The 16,103-nt window shown below is 42.2% G+C and overlaps 2 protein-coding genes across 4 annotated transcripts in view; one reads left to right on the top strand and one right to left on the bottom strand.

The window, feature by feature from the left end:
* ZNF318 (zinc finger protein 318) overlaps positions 1–16,103 on the top strand; it is a 58,290-nt gene that overhangs the window by 26,489 nt on the left and 15,698 nt on the right. Inside the window, exons 7-11 of one of the 3 annotated variants that reach the window (XR_008526179.2) lie at positions 303–506; positions 971–1,070; positions 2,287–2,405; positions 2,693–3,760; positions 11,375–11,529. Coding sequence is in view for 2 of the 3 variants with exons in the window: in XM_009241913.4 (XP_009240188.4) it covers positions 303–506; positions 971–1,070; positions 2,287–2,405; positions 2,693–6,040 (3,771 nt within the window). In the remaining variant the exon portion in view is untranslated. Of the gene's footprint in view, positions 1–302; positions 507–970; positions 1,071–2,286; positions 2,406–2,692; positions 7,127–11,374; positions 11,737–16,103 lie in introns of those variants that run through there. The other 2 variants (XM_054557533.2, XM_009241913.4) reach the window with 2 other exon arrangements.
* LOC103890898 (large ribosomal subunit protein eL34-like) lies at positions 14,741–15,192 on the bottom strand. The gene has a single exon (XM_054557542.2). The coding sequence runs from the start codon at positions 15,080–15,082 to the stop codon at positions 14,741–14,743; it is 342 nt and encodes a 113-aa protein (XP_054413517.1). The 5' UTR covers positions 15,083–15,192.

The following is a 16,103-nucleotide window of genomic DNA, read 5'->3' as shown; positions in this document are numbered from 1 at the left end:
CCCCAGAGGCAGCCAATGTTTCCACAACCTTGGCTGTTCCTTGTAGAGATATTTTAGGATATGTAAGTAAGTATATTGCCATTATGATTTACTTTTTATGCTGTGATAGCACTATGAAGTCAAATAGTTCTGTGTCTTAGAGACATGTTTCTGTTAGGGTTCCCCCCAACTTGTGCAGCTTTAAACATTGGAAATATGGTCATATGGCCCTATTTCTATTATTATGGCCACTTACTATTTCTAACAGAAGACAAGTCTAGATTGCCTTGAATTCCTTGTAAGTACAGATTTTTCCTCTCTAGGAATCAAAAGTAAACAATGAGAAGTTTCGTACTAAGAGCCCCAAGCCTGCCGAAAGCCCCCAGTCAGCCACTAAGCAGTCGGATCAGCCCACTGCTGCGTATGAGTATTATGATGCTGGCAATCACTGGTGCAAAGACTGCAACACCATCTGTGGGACCATGTTTGATTTCTTCACTCATATGCACAATAAGAAGCACACACAGGTTGGTATCCTACTCTCTGTTATTTTCACTCCCACCCTCACTCTCTTCAAACTTCTATACCCCTGTCTGCATTGCAAAGCCGGAAAAGGAAACATTCTCATATGGGCAGGAGCCCCAATCTGAAGAGCCAAGAGACACCAACAAAGGAGACACCATCCCCAGGGCTCAGTCCAGGGGACTTGGCTGTAACTAAACACCATGACAAGTGTAAGTGAGGTTTCTGCCTCTTTTGATTCCTTGAGTACCTGATTTTTTTGTTTCATTTTACCTTTTTCTGGTACTTGCTCTAACATGTGTTTACCTTTTCCACAGGTGATTTCCATTTAAACAGTTGGCAGAGGGGGTGGGGGTGGGTAGCTGGGGGCTTCTGGTCCCCTGGTCTTATTATGGGGGAAAAAAAAGAGAAAAGTGGGTCATTGAGCTTTTAGTGCTGTTGTGTGAGCACCTCTGCCTCTTACAAATAGACACTGGATCCCTACAACAGACCTTGGGCTTCAAAGACCCAGAGTGAGGCCAAGCAAGATGCCATAAAGCGCACTGACAAGATAACTGTTCCTGCAAAAGGTATGTTTCCTTTTTGCCTCCTTTGTGGTTTCCTTACATTCAGTTGAGGAAGAGGTGTCCCTGAGCTAACATTCTAGGAAGCAGCATAGCATGAGACAGCCATTCCTTTTAACAAAGCCGTAGGAATGCCTTCTGTGTACAAAACAGTGTACTAGGTCCTGAAGCTGTAAAGAGATCTATAAGACCATGATCTCTACCCGTATGGCCAAAAATCTACTACTCACAGATGTTAAACATAGACATGTCACTTAAAACAGAATTGTCTTTGTCATTGGCTTATGGGTCCAAAATCTTACTTGTTTGGAATCCAGGTTAAAAAGGACAGGAGATGCAGTAATTTAACTGCCTTTTCAACTAAGAACTATACAGTATTTTGAGTCATTGTTATTAAGGGGTAAGTGGAGAAGCAGAAACTTCCTTTGTCTTTAAACTTTTCAATTTCTTTTCTTTTTTCTTTTTTTTTTTTTTTTATTTCTGAGATGGAGTCTGTCTCTGTTGCCCAAGCTGGAGTGCAGTGGTGCTGTCTCTGCTCACTGCAAGTCCCGCCTCCCGGGTTCACCCCATTCTCCTGCCTCAGCCTCCCGAGTAGCTGGGACTACCGGCGCCCGCCACCGTGCCTTGTATTTTTTGCATTTTTAGTAGAGACGGGGTTTCACTGTGTTAGCCAGGATGGTCTCGATCTCCTGACCTCATGATCTGCCCACCTCTGCCTCCCAAAGTGCTGGGATTACAGGCATGAGCCACTGTGCTCAGCCCATAAACTTTTCAATTTCTTACCTTCACAAGTAGCCAGTGCTGCTACTATATCCTTGAGATCTACAGAAGATAGTTTCCTCAGTAATTAATACCAACATGAGAGATTATCATAAAATGGTAATGGGCTATTTGGGAGTATAGTTTTTATATCTCCTGAGATGCTTGGTGCTAGTTAGGGTTTGAGGAGACTCAGCAACAGGAATTAATCTGGCACAGGAAACTCCTAAATTAACCAGTTAATGTTCCCAAGAGGTAGAAGAAATACAGGACTGTAGTTCAAGCCTTAGGTTGGAAAGACTGTGCCATTGGGATTCATCTAAATACTGCTTCTGACTTCAAAGTGGGTAAGGCCCTCTATACTGTAACCATTTTACTGCAAAGGGGTGGTGGGATTTCCACTGGTTGCTGTCATGCTGAGTGGAATCGACTTATTTCCTTGACTTTTTTCTACTTCTTCCAGGCTCTGAGTTTCTGGTTCCCATCAGTGGATTTTATTGCCAGCTCTGTGAGGAATTTTTGGGGGATCCAATTTCTGGGGAGCAACATGTGAAGGGTCACCAACACAATGAGAAATACAAGGTTGGTCTTTGTAGTAGGCTGTGGAGTTTCCAACTTTTCTGAAGTAATTATTTTGACTTTGTCAAATGGCGTCCGAGCCAGAAAAAGCCATTGACACTTCAAATTCCATATAACCTCTAAGTTCTCCTCAATCCTAGTGGGAGATGCTCAGCAGATAGCATCCCGTATGTCCTTGAGGAAGATTATTCTGGGGATTTCTACTAAATGAATTCTAACAGTAGCAGGGCCAAGACTTTTTTCTCTTGTATTTTCACCAGTTTTTGAGCCTTTATCTTTTTTCTTCCCAGAAATATGTGGATGAAAACCCATTATATGAGGAGCGGCGGAATCTGGACCGCCAAGCTGGCTTGGCTGTGGTCCTAGAGACAGAACGGCGACGGCAGAGTGAGCTAAAGCGCAAACTTAGTGAGAAACCAAAGGAGGAGAAGAAAGAAAAAAAGGCAAAGACTGTGAAAGAAGTAAAGGAGGATGACAAGGTCTCTGAGAAATTAGAAGACCAACTCTCTGAGGGTAGGAACTCCCCTGAAAAAGCTGAAAATAAAAGGAACACTGGCATCAAACTCCAGTTAAAAGAAGAGGTAAAGAAGGAATCACCAACATCATCTTCTTTTGGGAAATTCAGCTGGAAGAAGCCAGAAAAAGAAGAGGAGAAAAGTTCAGTGGTGACCCCAAGTATCTCTAAAGAAGAGATTGTAGAAAGTAGTAAGGACAAAGAGGATGGCAAAACTGAAGCTGGGAAGGCAAAGCCTATCAAAATCAAGCTCTCTGGGAAAACTGTTGTTGCACATACCAGCCCTTGGATGCCTGTTGTGACAACTTCCACACAGACTAAGATCCGACCCAACCTGCCTATCCCATCCACAGTACTCCGCAAGTCATGTTCAGCCACAATGAGCAAGCCAGCTCCTCTTAACACCTTTCTGTCTATTAAGTCCTCTGGAACCACTGCTAAACCTCTGCCAGTGGTTAAAGAGTCTTCAGCTGATCTCCTCTTACCTCCAGACATCATTTCCAAAGCATTTGGAGGGGAAGAGGTGATTCTAAAAGGGTCTCCAGAGGAAAAAGTGGTGTTGGCTGAAAAGAGTGAGCCATCTCATTTACCTGAACAAATACTACCACCTCCTCCACCACCCCCACCTCCACCACCTCCACCACCCCCCGTTATGCCTCATCCGGCTGTCCCGTCTCCTGCTCAAGCAAATGCTATCTTGGCTCCAGTAAAATCAAACCCAATTGTATCTCAGACTCTCAGCCCTGGCTTCGTGGGTCCTAACATTTTGAACCCAGTGTTGCCTGTAGCCATCATGGCCTCAGCACAGCCAGCTGCCATTCCTTCTGATGAGACAGCTCCTGGGGTGAGTGAGAGTGACCGAGACCAGACCCTGTTCTCTGTGTTAGTACGTCCTCCACCACCCCTCTCAAGTGTGTTCAGTGAACAAGCCAAAAAATTAGAGAAGCGAAATTCATGCTTAGCCACAGCCAATGCTAAGGACCTGTATGACATATTCTATAGTAGTGGTGGAAAGGGGGCCCCTGAGACTAAGGGGGCCCCTGAGACTAAGCTAAGTGGTGGCCCATTGGCCAATGGGGAAAATAGCAACCTCTCTAGAACCAAAAGTTCAGACACCTCTTCTACTTCTGCTTTGAACAGCAGTGCATCCCAAGAGGAGTTGCATCAAGGTGAGGGTTTGGTCACTGCTCCCATAGTTAGCAACTCTGAAAAGCCTGTTGCAAAAACTCTGGTGGCCCTAGGAAAATGGTCAGTTGTAGAACATGTAGACCCAAAAAGCACAGGTAGCACCTATGGCTTCCTACAGCCTCTGACAAGGTTGTGCCAAAGCAGGCCTTATGAAACAATTACCCCAAAGACAGACACTTTGGCCATATGGACCTCTAGTTCCTTCCAGAGTGACACTAGTAGGGATATATCTCCAGAGAAGAAGAGTGAGCTTGACCTGGGAGAGCCAGGACCACCTGGTGTAGAACCACCACCTCAGCTGTTAGATATACAGTGCAAAGAATCTCAGAAGTTGGTAGAAATCCACCTCAGAGAATCTGTTAACAAGGATAAGGAAAGCCAAGAGCTCCGTAAATCTGAGGATTGTAGAGAAAGTGAGATAGAGACAAACACTGAACTAGAAGGAAGGGTAAAGGAGCTGTCTGAGGGGATAGTTGATGAGGGAGCAAGTACCAGCATTGGACCCCACAGCATAGAAGATTCTAATTTGAACCATGGAAATAGATACATGTGGGAGGGAGAAGTAAAACAGCCCAACTTGCTAATGATTGACAAAGAGGCTGAACAGTCCAATAAATTGATGACAGGAAGTGAAACTCCAAGTAAAGTAGTGATCAAATTGAGTCCACAGGCTTGCTCTTTCACAAAGGCAAAATTAGACTCATTTTTATCAGAAGCTAGGTCTTTACTCAACCCACAAGATACACCTGTGAAAATTTCTGCCCCAGAGTTGCTTCTTCATTCCCCAGCCAGATCAGCTATGTGTTTAACAGGTAGTACACAAGAACAAGGAGTTTCAGTTGTTAGTGAGGAGGGGCTAGAAAATTCAGCTCCAGAATCAGCTTCTAGAACTTCTAGGTACAGAAGCCTCAAACTCAAGAGAGAAAGATCAAAAGACTTTCAAGTTAAAAAGATCTATGAGTTGGCTGTTTGGGATGAAAACAAGAAGAGGCCAGAGACCTGGGAGAGCCCAGAGAAACCAAAAGCAGAAGCACTGGAGCTACAAGATGTCCATCCAGAGTTAACAGTGACAATAGAAAGCAAGGCCCTAGGAGACTTTGAAGCTACAGACTTAAAGGTAGAGGAGCTTACTGCCCTGGGGAATCTGGGGGATATGCCTGTTGATTTCTGCACTACTCGGGTAAGCCCAGCACATAGATCCCCAACTGCCTTGTCTCAGAAAGTGTGTGAAGAAAATTCTGTATCATCTATAGGGTGTAATTCCTCCGATTCCACTGACTTCGAACCAATCCCATCTTTTTCTGGGTTTCCATTAGATTCTCCCAAAACCTTGGTGCTTGACTTTGAGACAGAGGGTGAACGAAACTCATCTAATCCCAGGAGTGTTAGGATCCCTTCTCCTAACATTTTGAAAACTGGACTTACAGAAAATGTTGACTGTGGCTTGGGGGGCCTAGAGGGAACACACCAGGCCCTTGACCTTTTAGCAGGAGGAATGATGCCTGAGGAAGTAAAACAATCTTCCCAATTAGACAAACAAGAGTCACTCGGATTGGAATTAAAAACAATTAATTCTGCAGGCCTTGGGCCATCTCCTTGCCTTCCAGACCTTGTTGACTTTGTCACACGGACCTCTGGAGTTCAAAAAGATAAACTGTGTTCTCCACCCTCTGAACCAGGTGACCCTTCTAAATGTAGTTCCCTGGAGTTGGGGCCATTACAGCTAGAAATATCGAATGCATCCACCACAGAGGTGGCAATTCTGCAAGCAGATGATGACAGTGGCGACCCTCTGAATTTGGTTAAAGCTCCAGTGTCAAGGTCCCCTCCAAGGGAACAGGTAATTGAAGACAATATGGTCCCTCAGGAAATGCCTGAACAGGAAGCTACAGTTGGTGCCATCCAGGACCACACAGAATCCAGTGTTCACAACTAAGAATAAATACCTAGAGCTACTTGTGAGTGAATCATTGGCTTCTAGAAATCAGATGCCCAGATGATCCAAGACTAGTTTGTTATCTCATCTGGAAGCTACACCAAGAGATGCAGTCAGCATCTTACAGTAAATGTTCATGGAAGCTAAAGAATTTACCTCCTTTCCCCCTTAAAACACCAGACAAATCGATAACTATATATATATATATATATATATATATATATCTGTAAAATGTATTTTCTGTTAATTTTTTTGGCCAATTTATTTTCTCCCACTTTGTCATTAAAATCAAATGTCTAACTGGCTCACCACATAGTGTGCTTTGATTGTATTTTGGCTTTGACTCTGCCATTTTTGAAATGTGGGGGAGGATGGAGGCAGCTGACCTCTCCAATTGTTGTGTTGTATTCCTACCCAATTTCCTGGGCAGTTGATGCATCTCTGGGAAAAACACCAGAAAGCTTGCTGAAATGGATAACTTGGAAGAATTGTTCATCTCTTAGGCTTCCATTTGGATGGGCCTGCCTTAACATTGTTTGAAATGCAGCGTGAGTAGCTCTTTTGTTTACTGTTTACACCCCTTATTGGCATGTCAACTCCTGTACTTCCCTTACTCTGTTGCCTTTCTTGAGATGCATTGTCCTGCTAACCCACAAACCTGTTTGGAAATAAACATGGAAGAATATCTGGCAGGCTTACTTTTAGAAGACGACAAATCGGTAAGGCTTATTCATGGTTCATTGCCAGGAGCAGATATGCTTTTGAGATCACTTTTATTTTTGAAATGGCGTTTGTTCATTGTATTGTGATCCAGTAACACTTTGTATTAAATTGTTTAGCAGCCATTTGTGTTGTGAAGGGGTAGAAGATCTCTGAAACTTGTCTTGAGATTGAACTCATTCCCTGTTCCACAAACCCATATGTATCCTTTCCTCTACCTCCTCCTTTCCCAATTAATTTCCACCATAGTATGATGTTTTGGGTTGTATATTTTGTTAAAAAGATTAAAGAATTTATGAGTTGGCTTGGACAAGTTTAACTTTATTTTTAATGTGTTAATTACTTGGAATAAATGCATTAATCTCATGTTTCCTTCTGGATTTTTGTTTTGAAATCACACACATTTGAACTCCAAAGGAAAACTAGAACAGTGAATCCCTGCTGCCCTATTGTCTATCTGCACCCCCAACCATGCTCTTTCCTCACTTGTCAGAACTACTCATGCCAGAATGTTAGGATCTATAGTCTGCCCCAGCGCAGCCTGGATGGGTAGTAAATAGGCAACAGCTGTCTGGTGTTGGCATCTTCCTGTTGTGAAGCTTTGTATATACCTTTGTGTTGACTCTCTGTAGGCTTTTCTGGGAATTGAGCTCCCCTAGGACAATCAGGTTCTTGCTCTTGGGAATTAGGGAGCTCAGTGCTTAGATTTTCTATCTCTGTCCCAGTTTCCTCTTGATATCCCTGTTGTCAGCAGTTTATAACCTGACTCAACAGGGCCTTCAGAGTCTTATTTACCCACCTGTTCCTCAAAGATAATACAAAATTGCTGATCTATATTAACCTCCCCGCCCCCCCAATTTTTTTTTCCTGTTTCCTTATGTACAGAGCTATAAAATCCCTAGGTCAACATTGGGAAGGATTTTTAATTTTTCTTGACTAATGTCAATTTAGAAGTCATTCTGGCCTCTCTTATCATGTTATGGAAAGGACACAGATTTGGGAGAGCTAGATCCTTGACTGTGCCTCAGTCATTTACCTTGCTGTGATTTTAGACAAGTTAGTTTACCTTACTGTTAGTTTACCTTACTGTGTCACAGAGTTGTTTTGTGTTGTTTCCTTTGAGATAAGGATCGTTATCTTTATCCTAGCACCAATATGTACAGGGTCAGGGTATCCTGCCCGTGTCACCTTTCTAGCCCTGGTTTTTAGGACAAAGCCTGAGTTCAATGCAATTTTCTTGCTTGGAAACCATAGACTAACTCAAAAGGTGCCATTTAGAAGAGTTTAAACCCGAGTGAGCTTCAGAGAGGTTTGTTTTCCCAGAGAACTACTCCCTCCCTGTGCTAGCAGGTTATCTATAGGAATTCAGGGAACATAATTTTTAATGCCAGTTTGTGCTGATTTCAGTCCTGTTCACTTAGTTCCACTTCCCTTTAGGGAGAGACCGATGGTTTTAGGGAAAGAGTCGGGAGGAGGTAACCATATCAAGATCCCAATCCTAACCTTACTTCCTCAGAGGGCATTGGAATCTTACTCTGTAGGTTAGGAGGGGGCCACTTGAGTGAGAAGAGAAAAAGAGGCAAAATTTATTGTAGGAAGGGCAGAACTAGTTCAGGTAGCTAGGGCTGGAGTACTTTGAGCCTAAGCTTTGGTAGTAACTCCTCTTGTATTCTCTGGATAACTTCAGGATTTACACCAAAGGCATCTACCAATCTGGCTTTTTCAAAAATAATGCTCACTTAAAAGTTGTGGGAGTGGCATTCTTTATATCTTCCTTGAACCAGCAGGGGGAGAACTTTGAGGATTCTGTATTCTGGGCAGGAAGTGTTTCTGCCTCCTTCCTTTTGGTTAGTGGGATCTGTCTTTGGAACCTATCCAGAGAAGACAGGTGAAAGGAAGGACAGAATTCTAACCCAGTAGCTGGAGATAGAGCATATTTTTTTGTCGTTGTTCTCTACTATCACAGTACTGAATAAACTTTCAACTTAGGAGACTTAGGCACATGGAAGAAATGGGCCCTGAATTTTAAATGCAGCTTATGGTGTAATATAACTGTGTTTTAAGTTTTACAAACATCAGGAACAACTTTTATCAGACATCCTCAACTGTGAGAAGCAGATGATCAGCAATTATGTTTAAATTTGGGCAAATACCTAATTTTACCTAAGGTGTATAAATAACCTGCTAAAAATTCCCCTTGGCCTTGCAAATGGGGGGCTTCCTGCTTTACAAGCCATATTATATTCACAGGGCACATAATACTCTGCTAATATTGCTGAATAATATAGTTAAGTATTCTTACTTCACCCATGACTCTTCATCTTTCTAAAAAGTCAAAAAGTTGATATTTTGGTAGCAGAGCATGCTAGCACATAGTCCATTTATCAGTCTGCCAGATTCAGGGACTGAGGAAGAATGGGGTGGGGAGGTGAACATACAGGACACATGCATCCAATAGGAACATGAAGTGTAATTTTAAAAATCGGAGGAGGGTTCAGAGAGGATGTAGCCTGTAACAGAAATAAGTGAGGTAGTTTCTTTTATATATATATATATAGATATAGTTTCATATATAGTATATATAGTTTCTTTTATATATATTATATAGATAATATATATAAACATATATAGGCAAGCTTTGTTAATATATTAATATATATCCCTAAACCTTGGTTCTCACCTTAACAAAGCTTACATACTAAATATAGGATAAGAACCTAAACAAAGTCTTCATTTATTAGCAATTTATGTGAGCACATGGACAAATGGAAATAGTTTTGTGAGCACATCTCTTTAGAGTTTAAAATTGCAGTAATGTTTATGTAATTTTTAACTAAGTTATGTATACAATATTCATTGATAAGCCACGAAGTTGAATTTATAATGAAAATCATCTACTCTTAAAATCACAACTCTCCTGATTTGCCCTCAACCCGTATACACTTTCAGAAGACTACATATAAAACATGTATGTTTATGTTGTAGCACTTAACATGGTTGTAATTTTACATTTATGTTTCATTGATTAATATTTGCTCCCCTTAAGTACATGATAAACTTTCCAAAGCAAGAAGTCTGTCTTTGCTTACTATTTTTTTAATCATTGTATTCACAGTGCACAGTTGTCTGGCATATAGCAGGTACTCAATAAAAATTCATTGAAAGAATCAATGTGGTAATAGTAGCTGTTTTTATTAACAAATTGTGAATACTTAGCAAATTATAAGTCGGTAAAAACTGTAAATTGCCTATTGTATTTTCTGGGTGTTTAGCACTCTAGAAGCCAACTGTCCTCTTGCTTCTGTCCTGGGTCTTTGTATACAAAGCACTGTATCATTGAGGCATGTCAAGGTTGCCTTTGGTTCCCTCACTTCAACAGCATTCTGGAATAATGGTGCCAGGCCATGATGGGAACACTGCTTCTGCAGCTCCTGGAAGAGAAACTGAGGATGAGAAGGAGTTAAACTGACCTTACAGTTAGCAAAAAAAAAAAGGTTTTGGGGATCCAGTTTTCAAATGGCCTCCTTTTTCCTTCCAGCCAGACTTCATAAGCATGTTTAAGTCAGTCAAACCCAAAACCCCTCTGATTTGGTTGAAGAAGTAATTCAACACTTTATGGTCTCCAGCATCCTCTTGTCATCTCATCAAAACTAAATCGTAACCAAAAAAGGTTGCCTTTGGGAGAGGGAAAAGGAATGCTATCACTTTTTATTTTGTATCTTCTGTTTTGTTTCAACATTATGACCATGAGAATGCATTTTATATAAAATATAAATGTTTTATAAGCAAAATATGTACACATGCACACACATATGTATAAAATGATAACATGTAGTAAGGGTTATCCAGTGCTGTGGAATTATAGGCCATTTTTTTTTTTACCCCTCTGTATACTTTTCTGTATTAAAATTATTTTTTTTAAGTTGTATCTCTCCTACTCAGTGCATCCCTGTTTTCCTTCACACCTCTTGTCTGTTTTCCATCATTACAAATAGGTCCGGCTGCGTTTCCCTCAAGACTTCCTAAATTCTCCTATTCCCATCGATGCTGGGCAACATACCTTCTTCAAGAATGTCTTAACATTCTTTCCTTCTTCCTCTCTTCCTCTTCCCATTCTTTCCCCGACCTCTGTTGAACTGGTTGTTCATATTCATTAATGTTGTACAAACACTTGGACATTAAATGATATAAATCAAGATACCCGTTTCACAAAGTAATACAGGTACACAAAAGATAAAAAAGTCTTTGTCGCATGCAAAAGGACAGAAGATAACATATCTAGATGTAATGATTTAAAGATTTACAGGCTTTGGTTCCATTTGTGGAGGATTAGGCAAGAAAAGTTTTGTAGAAAATAAGGGAAATGAGTATGTTTAAGGAAAGTGAACGAACAGGGTGAAAACAGAGGCAGAGTTACATAACGGGAGAACAAAAGGTAGAGGATGTTGAGAAAGCAGAGATAAAATCAACCATAGTAAGATATTATTTTCTTTTGTCTCTCTGATACTCTGCCCCTGCTAAGTTTCCACCCAGCCTTCCTGTAACCACCTTCCTAAGGATGACTATGGTCACATTGTTACAGACTCTCACCCACTTATCTTCCTTTCTTTTCAGGGGCAATTCCAAAAGTCTTCAGATTTCCAAAAGGAAGGACTGCAGCAGACATTTCTGCCCCCAGAAAGGCAGGGATAGAAACCACAGAGGCCACGGAAATGATGGGTGCCCTTGTGGCCGGTAGGCAATCACCTGAAGGATCTGACTTCCAGAAGGTGGGTATGACTGATGGGGGTGGAGATAAGTTGTAGAGAAGATTCTGTCATTTTAGCTGCCAGGAAATGGTGAGTTGGGTGAGTGAATGTGTATATTGTTGTACCTGTAGAGGATGAACAAGATTAGAATGTACATAGAGGGTGTGTATTTTAGACTTGCCACTCCTCACCTCATTTAGCATTGAATAAATTATTCCTGAAGTCCCATCTCTCATTTTGTGCCATGATACTTACATTAAAGCTATAGAGTTCAGGTCTTCATGTTCTTCCTGGGCCCTGGGCTCCAATGTGCCCCTAAGTAGAACATCTCTTATCTCAGTTCTAGCCTCTTTTATTGGTCCATACAAAGACAAAGTAAAATTGGGTATATCCTTAGAAGATTGGGGTATGAGTAAGCAAAGGAGACTCAGTGAAGCGGGGACAATCACAAAGGAGATGTTTGATCCTTCAATATCAGACTTCAGGGCAGCTGTCCACCAGTTTTCACTCAGTCTTGTATTTGTCCCACACACATTGAAACCTCTGGTACACAGTAGCAGGCAAGCATCATTTCAAAACACCAAGGAAACCCCTTACTCTCTGCTCATTTAAAATGCCAGTAGAGGACCAGGCATGGTGGCTCATGCCTATAATCCCAGCACTTTGGGAGGCTGAGGTGGGTGGAACGCTTTGAGGCCAGGAGTTTGAGACCAACCTGGCCAACATGGTGAAACCCCATCTCTACTAAAAATACAAAAATTAGCCAGGTGTGGTGGCGCACACCTGTAATCCCAACTACTCAGGTGGCTGAGGCAAGAGAACTGCTTGAAACTGGGAGGCAGAGGTTGCAGTGAGCCAAGACCATGCCACTGCACTCCAGCCTGGGCAACAGAGCAAGACTCCGTCTTGAAAAAAATAAAAAATAAAATAAAATCCCAGTAGGGGCTGGGCATGGTAGCTCACACCTATAATCCCAGCACTTTGAGGGCCGAGGTCAGCAGATCAGTTGAGCCTAGGAATTCAAGACCAGCCAGGCAACATAGTAAGACCCTGTCTCTACAAAAAATAAATTAGCCCGGCATGGTGGTCCATGCTTGTAGTCCCAGCTACTCAGGAGGCTGAGGTGGGAGGATCGCTTTGAACCCTGGAGGTTGAAACTGCAGTGAACTCTGATTGCACTATTGCACTCCAGCCTGAGCAACAGAACAAGACCCTGTCTCAAAAATAAATTTAAAAAAACCTAAAAATGGGCCAGGCGTGGTGGCTCATGCCTGTAATCCCAGCACTTTGGGAGGCCAAGGTGGGCGGATCACCTGAGGTCAGGAGTTCGAGACCAGCCTGGCCAACATGGTGAAACCCTGTCTCTACTAAAAATACAAAAATTAGCTGGGCATGGTGGCATATGCCTGTAATCCCAGCTACTTGGGAGGCTGAGGCAGGTAAATTGCTTGAACCCGGGAGGTGGAGGTTGCAGCGAGCCTTGACTGGGCTACTGCACCTCAGCCTGGGCGACAGAGTCACCATCTCAAAAAAAAAAAAAAAAAAAAAAAAGGGCTGAGTGTGGTGGCTCATGCCTGTAATCTCAGTACTTTGCAGGGCCAAGGCTGGCAGATCACTTGAGGTCAGGAGTTCGAGACCAGCCTGGGCAACATGGTGAAACCCCGTCTCTACTAAAAATACAAAAAATTAGCCAGGCGTGGTGGCAGTCATCTATAATCTCAGCTACTTGGGAGGCTGGGAGGCTGAGGCAGGAGAATCGCTTGAACCTGGGAGGCAGAGGTCACAGCCAAGATCGCACCATTCCACTCCAGCCTGGGCGACAAGAGTGAAACTCTGTCTCAAAAAAAAAAGAAAGAAAGAAAAAAGGAAAAAATGCTAGTGGGTACTTTTTTTTTTGAGACAGAGTCTTACTCTTTCGGCCAGGCTGGAGTGGAATGGCATGATCTCAGCTCACTGTAACCTCCACCTTCCGGGTACAAACAATTCTCATGCCTCAGCCTCCTAAGTAGCTGGAATTACAGGCGCGTGCCACCATGCCCGGCTAATTGTTTTGTTTTTAGTAGAGATGGGGTTTTACCATGTTAGCCAGGCTGGTCTCAAACTCCTGACTTCAAGTGATCCACCCGCCTTAGCCTCACTAGGTGCTGAGATTACAAGCGTGAGCCACTGCGCCTGGCCAAAAAATGGTAATAGGTACTTTTATTCCTCTTTGTACTTTGGGACTATGGGCTGAGAAACACAGTGTGAATGAGAACCAGAACCTAGTAAAATTTAGCTGACCTTTAAATCCTGTAAACTCTGAGATTTATTTAAATCTAAGCTGTGTCAATTCCAGATTTATCCTGAAAACTGTTAGCCTGGTTTTGTTTTTTTGTTTTGTTTTGCTTTTGGGTTTTTTTTTGAGACAGAGTTTCACTCTGTTGCCCAGGCTGGAGTGCAGTGGCGTGATCTCGGCTCACTGCAACCTCTGCCTCCCTGGTTCAAACGATTCTCCTGCCTCAGCCTCCCGAGTAGCTGGGATTACAGGCGTGTGCCACCATGCCTGGCTAATTTTTGTATTTTTAGTAGACACAGGGTTTCACCATGTTGGCCAAGCTGGTCATGAACTCCTGACCTCAAGTGATCAGCCCCCCTCGGCCTCCCGAAGTGCTCGGATTACAGGCGTGAGCACCACGCCAGGCTGGTTTTGTTTTTGATTTGTAAGTCCAGGCATTTTTAGAGTCCTGGAGGTCTAGTTTACTGCCCAAATACATCTATGGTTTTAGTAACTTTCGGGAATATTCATGATATAAGCAAAGCCATCAGTGGAATAAGAAGTCAATAAAGGGCAAAAAGTGCCTCAGGGCCTCATGCTGTTGATATATTAGTTAAGGATTACTTATTCCTGAGGCATGACCTGGTGGATGAAGCAATGGAAAGCAACCTGGTGCCAGGGCTGCCAACACGTTGGTCACCACCACTTTCTCTCCTTTGTTCCAGTCCAAGATCTGTTTCTTATCAACTGTTACATTCCTCTGTTCAGGAACAAAGATGTTGGTCACAAGCTTTCATACAAACTATGACTCACAGCCCTACCTCCATCACCTGCTTTGCTGCTTAGACCTCAGTTCTCCAATGGTGTCTGAGCTGTATTGATCTGGGGGATAGGTGAGGGAAAGGGAACATTTTTTAGAACACTGTTTTTCCTTTCGGACTTCTTTTTTCTGTTATTATTATTCAAAAAGCTTCATTTTTATTTAGCTTTCTGACTCTTCAATACTTTCACAACGATTTTCTGCTCTTCAATAAGGAAAGCATGCTTGATCTTGTCATGAACACATTTAACACACATGGAACCACCATAGGCCCTGCTGACATGTCTTTTTGTTTTGCACAATCTCATAAGAACTTTAGGTCTCACAGTACAAACCCCTTGAAGTCTGCCTGGGCACACACCACATGCAGAATTTGGTGCTTTCCCAACCTTCTTGGTATAAAGGTAAACAATTATATTACCAGGGGTTTGGGTCAGCCTAGTTTTGTTAGAGGCTATATTGTAGGAAAGCCTATGATGGTAGGTCAAATGCTGGACCATTCTGAGTGCCCCTACACAAGCTCAAAGGACTGCTTCTGAGAGCTCTAGGCTTCCTCAACTTTTTGATGGTGGCCGATTGTAAAGGAAATATAGACAGGGGAAAGAGAACATCTGCCATACCTCTAGACCCCTTTGGACTTCTTTTATTTTATATGAATTCACATGTATTATGAATGATGAAATATTTAAGATCTTTTTTATTGAATTACAGTTAATATGTTGAATTTCACATAACATAAAATTCACCTTTATTTTTTTGAGACAGGGTTTCACTCTGTCATCCAGGCTGGAGTAGTACGGTGCTGCAATCATGGCACACAGCAGCCTCCACTTCCTGGGCTCAAGTGACCCTTCCACGTTAGCCTCCCAAAGTGATATGATTAGAGGCGTGAGCCACCATGCCTGGCCAAATTCACCATTTTTAAGTGTATAGTTCTGTGATTTTTAGTATCTTCGGTGTTGTACAACTATCACCACTATCTAATTCCAGAACATTTCCATCATCCTCTAAAAAAAACACATACCCGTTAGCAGATACTCCCAGTCACCCCTACTCCCAAGCCACTGGAAATCACCAGTCTCCTTTCTGTCTCTGTGGATTTGCCTAATTGAGCATTTAATATAAACGGAATCATACAATAAATTTCTTTTGTGTCTGACTTCTTTCACTTAGCATAATGTTGTCAAAGTTCATCCATGTTATACCGTGTATCATTGTATTTTATGGCTAATTATTCCACTGTATGGATATGCCATGTTTTGTCTACTAATTGTTGGACATTTGGGCTATTTTCATATTTTGCCTATTATGAATAATCTATGAACATTCATGTACAAGTTTTTGTGTAAATATACGTTTTCAGTTCCCTAGGGTACACAACTAGGAATATATAATCATATGGTAACCATTTAACTTTTTTCTTTTTTTTTTTTGAGATGGAGTCTCGCTGTTGTTGCCCAGGCTGGAGTGCAATGGCACGATCTCAGCTCACTGCAACCTCTGCTTCCTGGGTTCCAGCAA

Source organism: Pongo abelii, chromosome 5 (assembly GCF_028885655.2).
Source record: "Pongo abelii isolate AG06213 chromosome 5, NHGRI_mPonAbe1-v2.0_pri, whole genome shotgun sequence".
NCBI lineage: Eukaryota > Metazoa > Chordata > Mammalia > Primates > Hominidae > Pongo > Pongo abelii.
Note: the sequence above shows the minus strand (reverse complement) of the source record. Positions and strands in the feature narration are given on the sequence as shown.

What these genes read in the sequence shown, in the direction of transcription:
- LOC103890898 (XM_054557542.2), bottom strand. Translation starts at nt 15,082, where the DNA reads ATGGTCCAGCATTTGACCTACCATCATAGGCTTTCCTACAATATAGCC.